The sequence below is a fragment of the Tachysurus vachellii genome, chromosome 6 (genome assembly GCF_030014155.1).
Source record: "Tachysurus vachellii isolate PV-2020 chromosome 6, HZAU_Pvac_v1, whole genome shotgun sequence".
NCBI lineage: Eukaryota > Metazoa > Chordata > Actinopteri > Siluriformes > Bagridae > Tachysurus > Tachysurus vachellii.
The window spans coordinates 11,296,626-11,313,893 of record NC_083465.1 but is presented as its reverse complement, the minus strand read 5'-3'; the positions used below and the strand labels follow the sequence as shown (position 1 = coordinate 11,313,893).

At 39.3% G+C, this 17,268-nt stretch overlaps 1 protein-coding gene across 2 annotated transcripts; it reads left to right on the top strand.

The window, feature by feature from the left end:
- The first annotated feature begins 753 nt into the window (after positions 1–753).
- On the top strand, positions 754–8,233 carry zmp:0000000662 (RING finger protein 145). Of its 2 annotated transcripts, none has more exons than XM_060872177.1 (10): positions 754–1,537; positions 2,242–2,350; positions 2,887–2,978; positions 4,206–4,447; positions 4,593–4,762; positions 5,023–5,163; positions 5,267–5,449; positions 5,651–5,798; positions 5,951–6,307; positions 7,219–8,233. In XM_060872177.1, the coding sequence occupies exons 1-10, from the start codon at positions 1,369–1,371 to the stop codon at positions 7,624–7,626; spliced, it is 2,019 nt and encodes a 672-aa protein (XP_060728160.1). In that variant the 5' UTR covers positions 754–1,368; the 3' UTR covers positions 7,627–8,233. The 2 variants fall into 2 exon arrangements, with proteins under 2 accessions (XP_060728160.1, XP_060728161.1); XM_060872178.1 differs by lacking the exon at positions 754–1,537 and adding an exon at positions 1,670–2,069.
- Positions 8,234–17,268: the final 9,035 nt, after the last annotated feature.

Sequence of the window (17,268 nt, the reverse complement as noted above, 5' to 3'; positions counted from 1 at the left end):
TCAGCATATTTCATTATAGCCTACCTTCCATGTGCATTGCATTCATGTGTTTCACCTTTGCTTGTTTTTACCTTTTCAGATTCATATTGGAGCTAAAATTAAACGAGTTGTATGACTCAAGAAGAGGGTAGATTAAAGATTAGCTTTAATGTCAGGTGTAGGCTGATTTTACAAACACAGTAAGAGGGTGACAGGTAAAACAGGACTAAAAATATCTTGTGTGAAAACAGAATAAGGTTAAAGGATACGCATTTATTCAGAGCATGTAGAATAGACCAATTTAATAGATTACTATTTAGTAGAATAGACATATTTAAGTATGTGACCAAAAAAAAAAAAATCTCATTATTTTAACTATAATCAATTCAAAACACAAATGCAAATGTACATGGTTTGAAAATTTACTCTTAATTAATTAATATATAGATAATAATAAGAATAAAAATAAGAATAATAGATTGCTGTTTTCTCCCTAGGATAACATTGTAAATCATATTTCATCTGGTATACTTTAAAAAAAATCTGTTTTTCGAAAATGTCAACTTAATTTCGTGACAAAAACAAATTGGTGAAATATGAAATATATTTATCTTACTACTGAAAGGTAGCAACCAAAAAGCCCTTACTCACTTCCTCTAGTGCCCTTTTCTCACTGTTGTCGTCATAGAAACTCTAACAGACCTGTTTCTTCAAGTAATTGGTTTAATAGTGCGGTTTCTGAGTTGTTTACCGCTAGCAAGCATTAGAAATAAAAACCTGTACGCTCTTTAATTTGGATTATTCCAGGTACAAGACTATAAGAAGTGAACGAGTGTTTTTTGAGACTGAATCGGACGTGATTCATTTCCGCTTTTACAGGAAGAAGACGCGTTTACATGTCAGAGCTGTTGTGGATGTTCATACGTTAGCGACATCATATATATATGCATATGTGTATATACATATATACATATATTATCTATTTATTTATTAATTTTGCAAAAAAAAAAGTAGAGTGTTTGTTGCAGTTTGAATAACTAGCATGTAGCTTGTCATGTTGCTAATGTTAACTTGACGATTTACCTGTAAGTAAACAAACCATAGCTTTAGTGTGGAGACCGAAAGCTTTTAGCTTACAAGGCTTTAAGCGTCGTCGTTATTCACATGCCGTAAATGTCTCATTTTAATCATCGTTAACGCTTAAATGAACGCAAGCCAAAACTGACCACCGCTAGTGTGAAATAACAGACTATTCGCTGGATTTTATGTTTGGCTTAAATGCTGAATTAGCATGAAATAACCAAGCACATGGATGAAGTGTTTACACGGAGACGTTACTGTATTCGGTTCATGAGGTGACACGGTGTCGTCCATTAAGTTAGTATTAAGATGCTGCGATTAGAGGACGTGGCTAATGTGTTGCTCAGGGTCCCCAGTCTTTTAGTCCTGGACCTGCTCTACAAATGCGACATCGACAGCTTCACCTATCATCTCAGGGCGAGCAGCGAGGACATGCTCTTCAAATACAAATACGTCCTCTGGAACATTTATTACTTAGGTACTGTTTACACTCTTCCTTTAAATGCTTATTGGATTTATTCAATTCAGTTCAATATATAATTTTAACAATTGACATTGTCTCAAAGCAGCTTTACAGAACATAAACACAGAACAAAAGGTTCATGTAAAGATGAATACAAAAATTCATAATAGATATTAATATTAGATATATTTAAATGTGTATGTATTTATCGCCGATGAGGAAGTCTGAGGTGACTCAGGTGACTGTGGTGAGGAAAAAGTCCCTTGGATGGTGAAGGAATAAACCTTGAGAGGAACCAGACTCAAAGGGGAACCTCATCCTCATATGGGTGACACCGGAGGGTGTGATTATAAATATACAGTCTGATAAATGTTGTATTGATTAGGAAGTTGTTGTCCTCAAAGACCACATGGAGTTGGCATCTCCTCTTCAGTATAGAGTCCAACTGGAGCTTGTAGATATCTAGATGCTTCAGGATTCCTCACAGAGTCAACCTCATCTCAGTGGAGGTCCAAAAGCTTCATCGCACGGAAGACAATCAGAGCTGGTACAATTTCTGGATGCTTCGGGATGGTTAGAAAGAGTAAAGCAGTTTGAGAGGAATTAACGTAGCTGCTGTTCATAATATTAGCAAGCACTAGATGATAATGTGCATTTTGGTTAGACGTGTTAGAGCACAAGATTTATTTAAACTGCCTTCATGTGCTCTATGTTCACAGGTCACGTTGTGAGCACGGTTGTGCTGTTATTGCCTCTCGGACACATAGTTCAACTTTACCTGCATGTTCTCACTGCGCTTCTGCTCTACATGGGACATCAGATGTCCAGGTGAGCACTTCTCCTATTACACATAAGTGAGCAATGTCCAGACAAGTGCATTTTATTCACATTTACATTCACTCATTTGTCAGGAAACTATCCAAGAACATATTCACAATTACAATAAACATATTATATCATTTAAAAACAATGAATACGTTAGTGTCTTTTACAATATGAACTTCACTCAAATGACGATTGCACTTTACCTGTAGCTAGTAGATCTTGTCATCTGACATTGATCAGTACCCTGATCTGCAATCCTTAACTGATTATAAACAGCAAGAGCTTACAAATTGCCCACTTTTCTTTGGAAATGTATGTGTTAAGAGTTCCAATCAGACAAGTGCTTATTCTAGACATTGGCTTTGTTTTCCTTTACAACCTCTTTTTCAGACTTGTATGTTCACAATTTGTCAGCATTCCTTAAATGTTTAGGCAGATGATGTGCTCTTTGCCATCATTTACCATGTTTCCTTCAAGGGTTTATAGAGGCTGTTCGAACAAGTCCCTGTTTATTTACTTATATTTTTTTGCTTTAACAGGGAATATGTTGTAGGAGAGAGTCAATACGCGTATGATGGAACACTCTTCCTGCCTCCACCAGCCTTGAACCGTTTTGTAAGGGCACTTACATGTAGGTACAAAACCTCCACCTAAGTAAATTTTCTACATTAAATAAACATGCCCTTACATCAGGTTTCCATTAAGATGATCATATTGTACTTTTGCTGTCATGTATAGAAAAGTAGTTTCACTTTTAATATGAATTCAATAGCATTTAATTCTCATTAATCTTTTTTTTTCTTTCTTTTTATTTAACAGTTAACATTAAATCTTTGTATACCTCACTATGGCTGAGTTTGCTACCTGCTTACCTTGCTATTCTTAGTACCTACACAGTTTCCTTGAATAAAGCCTTCAACTGCGTGACAGCTTCCTGTTTTAGATACATGCAAAGCACAGCGATAACTATTAATTGATGAGTTCTGGATAGCTGTCTACCAGATATTGTTCATTTTTTCTAAGAAATTCAATATTAATGACTAGAATGTAATCAACGTATTTGCTATAATCATGAGAAAGGTCACATGCTCACAGGACTTACTGGGTCTTCTGTAGAGAAGACTAATTAAGACAGGTTGAAGAGCAATCAATTATATTAACCTTTTCTGGTAATACTGTCTCCAACAGTGATTGCACTGATTTTATCCTCATTCCTGGGTAGAGTTGAATAGCTGTAGATTGTAAAGATTTAAAGCGTTTATTGTCATATGCACATTAAGGAAACAGGTTTCCAAGTACAATGAAATACTTTCTTTGCTGTCCACAGTAAATGCCCGACAAATAAAAAAAAAAAATTAAATTAAATAAACATCACACACACATGAATATAACCTAGTTATAACCTAGTAGAAACTATGCAGTAGATAGACTATGTAAATATAGACTGTTAAATGTATGTACAAGTGTACAATATTGACTTAAAAAAAAAATATATATATATAATGTGCAAAATAATATTAATGTAATATGTGCAGAAATTGAATACCACTGTAGATGGTTATAGCAGTAGCAGTAATATTAACAGTGTGCAAATTGAATGCATCTATATGCAATAGATATGGCATTAAAATGAACAGTATGCAGTGAGATGCAGCTACTTGATATAACAGCAGTAATATTAACACGTGCAAAATGAGTAGGAGCAATTAAGGACTAGAGGAGTGAGTAAATTGTGGTCATCTTTTTGAGAGAGACAGAATAGCACCCTACATTTGTAACAGGAATTGTGTATAGGTAAACGTTGGGCATTATACGTATTAATTTTGATGTTTGTACATGTATGCTTCTATATTAACAGGTCAGATTATTGTTGCCACATTGTGTGCGTTCCTCATGCGCACTCGCCGTGTATGGCTGTTCTCTGCACACCTGCTCCCACTGTTTGGACGGGTGTGTTTAGTTTCTCAAGACAATGCCCTGACACTCACTACTGTTTCCATGGGGATAACTGCAGCAGAGGTTGCCATCTTCCTCCTTATGAACCTTTTTGTGCCATATAGATTGGCCAAGGCCACATATCAGCAAATTGTACAAACAGAGGTAAACCTACATGTTTTTGCACTCATAAGTATGTTTAACTGTTTATTACAAATAAACAAACCGTTGTAACACAAAACACACATCTGCATACAGTGTACTCTCAAATTACCCAGCTCTGTATCTCCCCATTGTCTTTTGTCTGCAGGTGACTGATTTGTACCGGCTGTTGGCAGTGGGCATGTCTCTCTGGCATCATTTTGCTGTGCCTGTGTTATTCGGTGCATTCTGGTTTGTACTGTTTGGAGTTCAGCTTGTCTCCAATGTTGGCAGCTCCACTGCCATCCAAGAGGGGCTGCTGTTCTACCTTCTCACCAGGTAAACAATCAAAGCACTTTTTTTCCTTCCTTTTTTCTGTTTTTTTTTTGTGTGTGTATTTGATAGTACCCGTTGACTTCATGGCTATTGTATTCTGGTAAAATATTTTTGCACTGAACTACAGTTAGAGTTAAATGGATTTTTTTCTCATATTTTTATTCTGCTTGGAACAGTAACCCAATTCAGACACATTTGTTTGACAAATTGCTCATTTGTTAAATTTGTGCTGCTGTTCTTGTGTGTGTGTGTCTGTGTGCAAGTGTGTCTGAGTGCTGTGCTAGTCCTTATTCTCTGCTGGGTTTGACATTTGTGGTTTCTTATTTGGCATTGGGCCTCCTGAATCTCTGCAAGTTCTACCTGGGAGGATTCACAGCACTGCAGAACCACAATGTCATGCACAGGTATGTGTGTAAATACACGTTTATTCTAGTGTGAATGTAGTAAATATAGGTCAATGTTTTATTGCTAAAATCTGTTGTGTATGCGTGTGTGTATATATTGCAGGGGTGTTACAGAAGGTGTGACTCTGTTGTTATTGGCCCTGCAGACTGGCTTGTTGGACTTGCCAGCCTTGCAGCGCTGCTTCCTCCTCTTCATCATACTCTTTATTGTCCTCACTTCCACACTACAGAGCATGAGTGAGATAACTGAGCCCATCATGCTAGGACTTGGGGCCAGTAGAAACAGGTAGGATATGGGGCCCCCTTATGGCTATCCTGGAGTATTTTTGCCTATTTAACATATTTATGCAACACTGATAGGTCTGACAGACACTCAGGCCAAGGTAACTTACAAACTCAATGGGAAAGAAGCATAGTGCCAGGCAATGGAATAATTAAATAATATTTAAATTTCTTTTTAAAATGACTGGAACCTCTGTGTCCATAGGTGTGTGTGGAAGCATGTGCGGGGCTTGAGCATGTGTGTGTTCTTGCTGTTATTTCCTGGTTTCATGGCTTTTAAGATATCCCAGTTCTTCCACATGGACTTCTGGCTTCTCATCCTGGTTTCCAGCTGTATGCTTACATCACTACAGGTATGATTGTACAATTCATAGCCACACAAATACTGAAAAACCAACAATAAACTGTTTTCATGCTCATTCAAAATGGTTAAAAACCACCGGAGACCTTAATTTGATGTGGTCTAATTTTATGAGCCTAATTTGTCATTTGGTATGTGTTCCAGGTTACAGGGACCCTACTAATCTACTGCCTGTTCATGTTGGAGGTGTGGCACGGTGCTGCCCTTCCTAGCCTCGACGAGTTTGTGTATTACGTGAACGCTGTGTGTCGGGCAATGGAGTTTGCTGTGGCAGTGTGTGTGGTTGCCTACGGTGCCTGGGAATCACTGTGGGGTGAGTGGAGCTGGATAGGGGCATCAGTTATCATCATCCACTCCTACTGCAACGTGTGGCTACGTGCCCAGGCTGGATGGAAGAGCTTCTTGCTTAGGCAGGAAGCTGCACGCAAGATCAACTCACTCCCACGGGCAAGTGCTGATCAGCTGCAGGAACATGGTGATGTCTGTGCCATCTGTTTTCAGGTCAGAATTGGGTTTGTATTGTCAATGTATTGGTTGTGTGTAGACAAGTGAGAAGCTGGATAAATGCGATACCAACCAAACTGACCAGGCTTCATTCTAGCTAGGGTTTTAATTCTGATTTTGATTCTGTCATAAAAATTGTTCCACAGAACACAGAACAATTTTATCCATCCTGAACTGATACAGAATATTAGCCTTTTACAACAAATTATAGAATAGTCACACTACAACTATACAAATCTTTAGACAGTTATCAATTATAATGTAAATGTTCAATTATCTTGCAAGTGCACTGATTTATCTTTACTTAAAGCCCTGAACTGATTAAACATGTACTGTATTTTCCTCACATTGTCCTTTTGTGACAGTAAAATCGTAACAATCCACTTCAATTACTGTGGCTGTGGTCCATTCTGAAGTGATGAACCCAAAGCCATTTGTACAGTCATGGCCATATGTGCTTGTTGAATATCCTATTCCAGATTTTAGAATAACCTCCACTCTTCTGGGAAGATTTTATTTTAGATTTTGGAATATTGCTGGAGGGATTTGCATCTGTTTAATTTTAATGTTGCTGGGCATGTAGTCAGCATTCCAGTTCATATCTAAGGGATCAAAAGGGATAATAATATAATGGCTCTGTGCAGGAAACTTGATTTCTTCCAAACCAACTTTGGCAGATCACTTCATTAACTTCATTATCCAGCTTGCGTTGTGCACAAGGGCAATGCCATACTGGAACATGTTTGGTCCTCTTAGTTCCAGTTAAGGTTTATTATTCATTGCTGCTATTACGATATTGGGATTTTGGGAGGAAGCATCTACAAACTTTACTTTTTTAACAATTTTAGCAAACCATCTTGCATACCAATTTAAATATTCATTATTCTTATTGTTTCTGTGTTTTGTAGGATATGACTTCTGCCGTGATAACGTACTGTGGTCATTTTTTCCATGAAAGCTGTCTTAGAAAGTGGCTGTATGTGCAGGAAACCTGCCCTATGTGTCACACTTCCATAAAACCATCCACATCCATCCCAAAACCTGCTGCTGGTGATGCCCAGTCAAACCCAGTACAGACCCAGCACCACCCACCTCAGCAAGAGCCAGCTGCTGAACACACTGACACTCACCAAGGGGAGCAAGACCCAGTGGAAGATGAAGTCCACTCACCAGATAAGAACTGTAGTGCCAGTGAAGACTCTGCTGGGCCTAGCTGCTCATTAGAAGCAAGTCCCTGCAATGAGAGGGACTGGGAAACAGAGCAGAGGACTAACCAGCCAAGTGAGACCAATTCAGCTCTGGACAGAGAACCATGACTTTGCCACTCTGTCTTTCAGTGGTAGTTATGGAGCCAACAAAACAGAAGGAAGATCATTAGAACACAATAGAGAGACAGTAGGTTACTGCCTCTGTGAAATCTGAGTAACGAAGATTACAACCTAGTTTTCTGTTGGAATGAAGCTACTTCCATTCCTCTTAAGCATGTGTTGGTATCTTCTCATCACAGCACTTCTTCAAGCAATATAAAATGTCATGTTTGTTACGGCTACAATTTTGTTGCACTGTTGCAAATGTTGTGAGGACGACTGTCCTTTAAAGAAGGGTAAAAATGAAGTTGATTATTTTTGCTGTCTCTTTTTAAAGCAATGTATAATAACTGGAGAATTGAGTTTAACCCTCTTTTAAGGAATTCCTTAAAAATGTGCTCTATTTCAATATGAATTCTAAATCTTCTATATGTCAAAAATGCAAGAAATGCTAGTAAAATGCTCATTTTGAGCATATTAAGCACACAAATATCAGAGAGTGCGTCATCATAGTTCTGTTTCACTCAGCCATCTTTTTCACCATGTCACTTTTTTCAAAGCATCATGAAATTAAGATTATATTTTTGTTTATTAAATAGTTGGTTAATTATTGCAACGTTTTCTACAAATTGTCTTTTAACTTGAACTCAACGAGATTATACCTAATGATATAATTTCCTGCTCTACTCATATTCTTAGGCTTTGATTCTACTTCTGTGACTACATATCTGTGAGCATGCACACTTGCATACAGGTATCTGCTGCCTACATATTTACATGTGACATGAGTTTTTACAGAGCACACTATAGAATGTAGCAAAACCTGAATTTACAGGAAATGGAACAAAGAAAATACAAGTAGAAAAGCCAAAAACGAAAGAGAGTTTGTTGTTTCAGTAGGCTGTCAGAAAAGAAACGATGCCAATTTAGATGCCGACTGTGTTTAAATCAGATTCTTGAGCTGCCAACAAGTATAGACTTTCTCATTACTAATGTTTATTGTATGCCTCAAATAACTTGAAGATCAGGAAGGAAGCTATTAAACATTCAATAAATGAAAATGAAAATAATAATACCATGTACAGGTGCATCTCAATAAATTAGAATGTTGTGGAAAGGTTCATTTATTTCAGTAATTCAACTCAAATCGTGAAACTTCTGTCATATATAAATTCATTAAACACAGACTGAAGTAATTTGAATCTTTAGTACTTTTAATTGTGATGATTTTGGCTCTCAAAAAATTTGAATATGGTGACATGCCAATTAGCTAATCAACTCAAAACACCTGCAAAGTTTTCCTGAGCCATCAAAATGGTCTCTCAATTTGGTTCACTAGGTTGCACAATCATGGGGAAGACTGCTGATCTGACAGTTGTCCAAAAGACGATTATTGACACCCTTCACGAGGAGGGTAAGCCACAAACATTCATTGTCAGATGAGCTGGCTCTTCAGAGTTCTGTATCCAAGCATATTAACAGAAAGTTGATTGGAAGGAAAAAGTGGAAGAAAAAGATGCACAACTAACTGAGAGAACCGCAGCCTTGAGAGACTTGTCAAGCAAAATCAATTCAAGAATTTGGGTGAACTTCATAAGGAATAGACTGAGGCTGGGATCAAGGCATCAAGAGCCACCACACACACACGTGTCAAGGCATTTGGCTAAAGTTGTCGTATTCCTCTTGTTAAGTCACTCCTGAACCATAGGCAATGTCAGCGGTGTCTTAGCTGGGATAAGGAGAAGAAGAACTGGACCAAAGTGGTCCAAAATCCTATTTTCAGATGAGAGCAAGTTTTGTATTTTATTTGGAAACCAAGGTCCTAGAGTCTGGAGGAAGGGTGGAGAAGCTCATAGCCCTAGTTGCTTGAAATCCAGCGCTAAGTTTCCACAGTCTGTTATGATTTGGGGTGCAATGTTATCTACTGGTGTTGGTCCACTGTGTTTTTGTCACTGCACCTGTTTACCAAAAATCATTTTACTGCACCTTCTGCTGACCAGCTTTTTAAAGATGGTGATTTTATTTTCCAGCAGGATTTGGCACCTGCCCAAACTGCCAAAAGTTGGTTAGATGACCATGGTGTAGGTGTGCTTGAATGTCCAGCAAACTCACTAGACTGTCAAGAGGAAAATAAGAAACAAGAGACCAAAACATTCAGATGAGCTGAAGGCCACTGTCAAAGAAGCCTGGGCTTCCATACCACCTCAGCAGTGCCACATGCTGATCACCTCCATGCCACACCACATTGAGGCAGTAATTAAAGCAAAAGGAGCCCCTACCAACTATTGAGTACATGTACAGTAAATGAACATACTTTCCAAAAGACCAACAATCCAAAAAAAACAAAATATTTTTTATTGCTCTTATGATGTATTCTATTTTCTTTGTGATAGCAAATTGGTGGGTTTTTGTTAAATGTGAGCCAAAATCACCACAATTAAAAGAACCAAAGACTTAAACTACTTCAGTCTGTGTGTACTGAATTTAGATAATACATGGGTTTCACTATTTGGGTTAAATTACTGAAATAAATGAACTTTTCCACGACAATCTAATTTATTAAGATGCACCTGTACATCCTGCAAATATTTATGATAAGGTAAAAAACAGTGGGGAGGGCATCAAAGTGGCTTACTGTAGAGCACGTTTGCCTCACAACTGTGTAATTTGAGGGTCCCCTGGTCAAAAGCGTCACAGAGTCTTCACTGCTGTTTGAATACATACACATCTGACCCAACCTACAATACCGGGAACAAGATAATTACTGACACACATCCAGGCTGAAGCACCATGTCGTTCAAAAGAAAAAACTGAATTCATACATACAAGTCTATGTTTACAACTTTGTTGTCTTACATGTTCAGGATGATGATTTACAACTTCTCTGATATATTAGCTACTTAGCTCAGGTGAAATGGGCATTGCACCATTTCCTCCCTAACTGCCTGTAACCACAGCCATCTTCCAATTCAATAATGTGGTAAAAACAAATGTTTATATACCTTTCTGTTTCTGACAACCAGCAGCACAAAAAAATCTGCCTTGTTCTTAAATATCACTATACTCTCCTGCTATGTTTTAAACCGTGAGGCATGGTTGACACCAGAGTGATGGGGCTCTATCGTGAAAAAACTTGACGTGGGAAATTCCATCTCAAAATGAAAGAAATAACAGGAAGGGAAGACTGACTCCAGTGCGAGTGAAGAGGGGAAAAAATACTTGACCTTGTTAGAGTATGGGAGATGTGGAGACAAAGCTAAGGGAATAACGTGTTCTTGGGAGAGAAAACTAGGAAAGTACCACTTACTGATCAGAGGGGGAAAATAACCCAGTAAAAGATAGGTGTGTTCATAATGTCTAGGACCTATCAGCATGTGACGTCATGTTGACGACACAAATGATGCGCTAGGACTCACATTCATGGACTTACTAAACTCACTTGGGCTCAAACAAAACGTCACTAGAGCAACTCACCGTCGTAATCATACACTAGATTTAATAATATCACACAGAATAGATGTCACTGATATAGATATCATTCCTCAAAGTGATGATATCACAGACCATTATCTCATAATGTACACACTACCTGTAGAACAGGCTAACTGCGTTTCACCACGTTATCGTCTCGGTAGAACTATTATTCCGACCACTAAAGACAGATTCACAAATAACCTGCCTGATCTGTCTGGACTTCTTGCTGCACCCTTAAACACAGACGACCTAGATGAAATTACTAACAGCATAGGCGCTATATTCACTAGCACACTAGACACTGTTGCCCCAATCAGATTACAGAAGGTTAGAGATAAAACGCTTGCACCATGGTATAATAGTCATACTCACACCCTCAAGAGAGAGACCCGTAACCTCGAGCGAAAGTGGAGAAAAACTAAATTAGAGGTTTTTAGAATTGCATATAAGGAAAGTATGTCTAGCTATAGACAGGCTCTAAAAGCAGCCAGGGCTGAGCACCTGAGCAAACTCATAGAAAATAACCAGAACAATCCCAGGTTTTTATTTAGCACAGTAGCTAGACTAACAAAAAACCAAAAATGAACACACAATTCCATCACAGTTCAGTAGTGACGATTTTATGAGATTCTTCACTGATAAAATCGAAAGTATCAGGAATAAAATAGGTGACGCTCAACACATAAGAGCAACTAGCATCCCGGTCTCACCTAAGGTTCTAAACACACAACTACATTGCTTTACAAGTACAGGTCAGGAAGAGTTAGTTAAACTTATTACTACAGCTAAATCAACAACTTGTTCACTAGACCCCATTCCAACTAAACTACTGAAAGAAGTGTTACATAAAGCCGGTGAGCCTCTTCTTAATATTATTAACTCCTCGTTATCTTTAGTTCACGTCCCTAAATCCTTCAAGTTGGCAGTTATTAGGCCACTCATTAAGAAACCTAATTTAGATCCTAATGGACTTTCAAATTACAGACCGATTTCACACCTTCCGTTTATGTCTAAAATACTAGAAAAGGTTGTGTCTGTTCAACTGAGCTCCTTCTTACAGGAGAACAATATCCTCGAAGAGTTTCAGTCAGGTTTCAGGCCCCATCATAGCACAGAAACTGCACTTGTTAAAGTTACAAATGACTTGTTCTTAGCTTCGGACAAAGACTGTATGTCACTATTAGTTCTACTTGACCTTAGTGCTGCATTCGACACTATAGATCACAACATTCTCCTAGATCGCTTACAAAATTACACAGGTATTCATGGACAGGCTTTAAGTTGGTTTAGATCCTACCTGTCTGATCGATACCATTTTGTAGAATTAAATGGTGAATCCTCCAGCTTATTACCAGTTAATTATGGGGTCCCTCAAGGATCAGTTCTAGGACCTCTGCTCTTCTCGATATACATGCTTCCATTAGGGAACATTATTAGAAGACATGGGATTAGCTTCCATTGCTATGCCGACGACACACAGTTATACATCTCCTCAAAACCAGATGAAATAACTAAATTGTCGAAATTAACTCAATGCCTTAGAGAGATAAAAGACTGGATGAGCTGTAACTTTCTGTTGTTAAACTCTGATAAGACAGAAACACTACTTATAGGCCCAAAAACTAGTACACAGAAACTCTCACAACTTAATTTCCAATTAGAGGGATGTACTGTTACTAGTAGCTCGACAGTGAAAGACCTGGGTGTTATATTAGACAGTAACTTGTCTTTTGAAAATCACGTCGCCCAAACCACAAAAACAGCCTTCTTCCACCTCAGAAATATTGCCAAGCTGAGAAACATCCTGTCTGTATCTGATGCTGAGAAGCTAGTTCACGCTTTCATGACCTCTAGACTGGACTATTGTAATGCATTACTAGGTGGTTGTCCTGCATCTTTAATAAATAGGCTACAGTTAGTCCAAAATGCAGCGGCCAGAGTTCTCACTAGGACAAGAAAGTATGACCATATAACCCCAATTTTATCATCTCTACACTGGCTACCTGTTAAGTTTAGAATTGATTACAAACTGCTGCTACTTACGTACAAGGCTCTTAATGGCTTAGCTCCCATGTATCTAACTAGTCTTCTAACACGTTACAATCCTTCACGCTCTCTGAGATCACAAAACTCAGGACTCCTGGTAGTCCCCAGAATATCTAAGTCTACTAAAGGCGGAAGAGCGTTCTCTTATTTAGCTCCCAAACTTTGGAATAGTCTTCCTGATAGTGTTCGGGGCTCAGACACACTTTCACAGTTTAAATGTAGATTGAAAACTCATCTCTTTAGTCAGGCGTACACATAATACATCCCATAAATATTGTGCACTATCACACTAGACTTGCACATTCTTATGAACAGCAGATATGTTAATCCCTATGCACTGCTCTTCTCTTCTCTTTTTCTACCCATGCTGAGACACCCATGCTAAGATCGTCTTCCGTGCGTTGAAATTTCTGGACCTCCACTGAGACAAGGCTGACTCTGTGAGAACCCTGAGACATCTACAGATCTACCGGCTCCAGTTGGACTCTGTGATACTTGTATATTTGTAACCACACCATCTAGTGTCACCCATATGAGGATGGGTTCCCCTTGAGTCTGGTTCCTCTCAAGGTTTCTTCCTTTACCAATCTAAGGGAGTTTTTCCTTGCCACTGTTGCCTGAGCCCTCAGACTTGCTCATTGGGGACAAATACACATACACACATACATACATACACACTGTGAACTGTATATATCTTGAATTTTTATTATATTAATTCTTTATACTTCTCCTTATGTTTATCTTTTGTTTTATGTTTATGTTCTGTAAAGCTGCTTTGTGACAATGTCCATTGTAAAAAGCGCTATACAAATAAACTTGAATTGAATTGAATTGAATGTGACTCTCTGAAGGGCCAAAATAAATATCTACAGTGGGGCAAAAAAGTATTTAGTCAGCCACCAATTGTGCAAGTTCTCCCACTTAAAAAGATGAGAGAGGCCTGTAATTTTCATCATAGGTACACTTCAACTATGAGAGACAGAATGGGGGAAAGAATCCAGGAAATCACATTGTAATATTTTTAATGAATTAATTGGTAAATTCGGGGGCACGGTGGCTTAGTGGTTAGCACGTTCGCCTCACACCTCCAGGGTTGGGGTTTCGATTCCCGCCTCCACCTTGTGTGTGTGGAGTTTGCATGTTCTCCCGTGCCTCGGGGGTTTCCTCTGGGTACTCCGGTTTCCTCCCCCTGTCCAAAGACATGCATGGTAGGTTGATTGGAATCTCTGGAAAAATTGTCCCTAGTGTGTGATTGCGTGAGTGAATGAGAGTGTGTGTGTGTGTGTCCTGCGATGGGTTGGCACTCCGTCCAGGGTGTATCCTGCCTTGATGCCCAATGACGCCTGAGATAGGCACAGGCTCCCCGTGACCCGAGGTAGTTCGGATAAGCGGTAGAAGATGAATGAATAATTGGTAAATTCCTTGGTAAAATAGGTATTTGGTCACCTACAAAAAAGCAAGATTTCTGGCTCTCACAGACCTGTAACTACTTCTTTAAGAGGCTCCTCTGTTCTCCACTCGTTACCTGTATTAATGGCACCGGGTTGAACTCGTTATCAGTATAAAAGACACCTGTCCACAACCTCAAACAGTCAGACTCCAAACTCCATTATGGCCAAGACCAAAGAGCTGGTAAAGGACACCAGAAACAAAATTGTAGACCTGCACCAGGCTGGGAAGACTGAATCTGCAATAGGTAAGCAGCTTGGTGTGAAGAAATCAACTGTGGGAGTAATTATTAGAAAATGGAAGACAAACAAGACCTCTGATAATCTCCCTCGATCTGGGGCTCCATGAAAGATCTCACCCTGTGGGGTCAAAATGATCACAAGAACGGTGAGTAAAAATCCCAGAACTACATGGGGGGGACCTAGTGAATGACCTGCAGAGAGCTGGGACCAAAGTAACAAAGGCTACCATCTGTAACTACGCCGCCAGGGACTCAAATCCTGCAGTGCCAGACTTGTCCCCCTGCTTAAGCTAGTACATGGCCGGGCCCATCTGAAGTTTGCTAGAGAGCATTTGGATGATCCAGAAGAGGATTGGGAGAATGTCATATGGTCAGATGAAACCAAAATAGAACTTTTTGGTAAACTTGTCGTGTTTGGAGGAGAAAGAATGCTGTGTTGCATCCAAAGAACACCATACCTACTGTGAAGCATGGGGTGGAAACATCATGCTTTGGGGCTGTTTTTCTGCAAAGGGACCAGGACGACTGATCCGTGTAAAGGAAAGAATGAATGGGGCCATGTATCGTGAGATTTTGAGTGAAAACCTCCTTCCTTTCAGCATGACAATGATCCCAAACACACTGCCCGGGCAACAAAGGAGTGGCATCGTAAGAAGCATTTCAAGGTCCTGGAGTGGCCTAGCCAGTCTCCAGATCTCAACCCCATAGAAAAACCTTAGGAGGGAGTTGAAAATCCATGTTGCCCAGCAACAGCCCCAAAACATCACTGCTCTAGAGGAGATCTGCATGGAGGAATGGGCCAAACTACCAGCAACGGTGTGTAAAAACCTTGTGTAGACTTACAGAAAATGTTTGACCACTGTCATTTCCAACAAAGGGTATATAACAAAGTATTGAGATGAACTTTTGTTATTGACCAAATACTTATTTTACTTATCAGACGGTGATATTTTTTTTTTCTCATTTTGTCTCTTCAACTACAGTTGAAGTGTACCTATGATGAAAATTACAGGCCTTTCTCATCTTTTTAAGTGGGAGAACTTGCACAATTGGTGTCTGACTAAATACTTTTTGCCCCACTGCATCCATACAATGGATACAAGATGTCTACATGCCCATACGGATGTGTACTTTGGGTCATTGTCATGCACAAAGGTGAAATACCTTTTCATTTTAAGCTTTCTGAATTGTTTTTCAGCAGACACTTAAATATTTTGCAATAAAATCAACTTGTATTGGTAGCTGTTCATGATTCCCTTGTTGAAAGCCTCAGATTTAGGCTGATGCAAAGCAGCTGTAAAGCATGATGCTGCCACCACCATGCTGCACTGGTGTATTTGTTTTCCTTCAGTGATGCGCTTTACTTACTTTTTTTTTCACCAAACATACCTTTTGGAATTAATCTCAAGAGCATAACACATTTTGACACATTTTTTCATCTACCCCATAGCCAGACGTGAAGAATATGAAAGTCTGTTGTCACATGCAGAGTGTAAACTGTACTTTGTCAGATAATCCTGCAACCTCTTTAATGTTGCTGTGCATTTGAAGGAGCTTCCTTTTGTTTGTAATGTCACTGTGGTGCTCTGTGATTTTTGAAAGTGTCCTTTACTGTGCTCCATTGTACATCTAATGTTTCATTAATTTTCTACCGCTTATCCGAACTACCTCGGGTCACGGGGAGCCTGTGCCTATCTCAGGCGTCATTGGGCATCAAGGCAGGATACACCCTGGACGGAGTGCCAACCCATCGCAGGGCACACACACACACACACACACACACACACACACTCATTCACTCACACACACACACACTACGGACAATTTTCCAGAGATGCCAATCAACCTACCATGCATGTCTTTGGACCGGGGGAGGAAACCGGAGTACCCGGAGGAAACCCCAGAGGCACGGGGAGAACATGCAAACTCCACACACACAAGGCGGAGGCGGGAATCGAACCCCCAACCCTGGAGGTGTGAGGCAAACGTGCTAACCCACCGTGTCCCCTTGTACATCTAATGTTTTGGGAAATCTTTTATACTGTACCTCTCTCCTGGTTGATAGATGGACGGCTCTACTATAACAATGACCTTTTGTTTGCAAATCTTGCTTGTAAGCAGGATTTTATGTTTTATTTTGTCATAAAAGTTGAAATTTGCTTGTGCTATATAAAACACAGGGCTACACAAAACAACACAGAACTAAGCCCTAAAAATATACAGTTATAATAAAACACGTGTCTGAGATAAATGCTGTTCACATCCTGTGCTGCAGGTGGCAGTAAAACATTAACATCCTCCTTTTATGCGTCATTAAATCGGAAGAGTATCATCCTAAAGGACATTATCACTTGTGAAATTATATTTAAGCCCGAATATCATAACATATAGTAAATGTTTTACTTACAGAGGCTGTTTTTTTTTCCTATGTCCTTATTGTT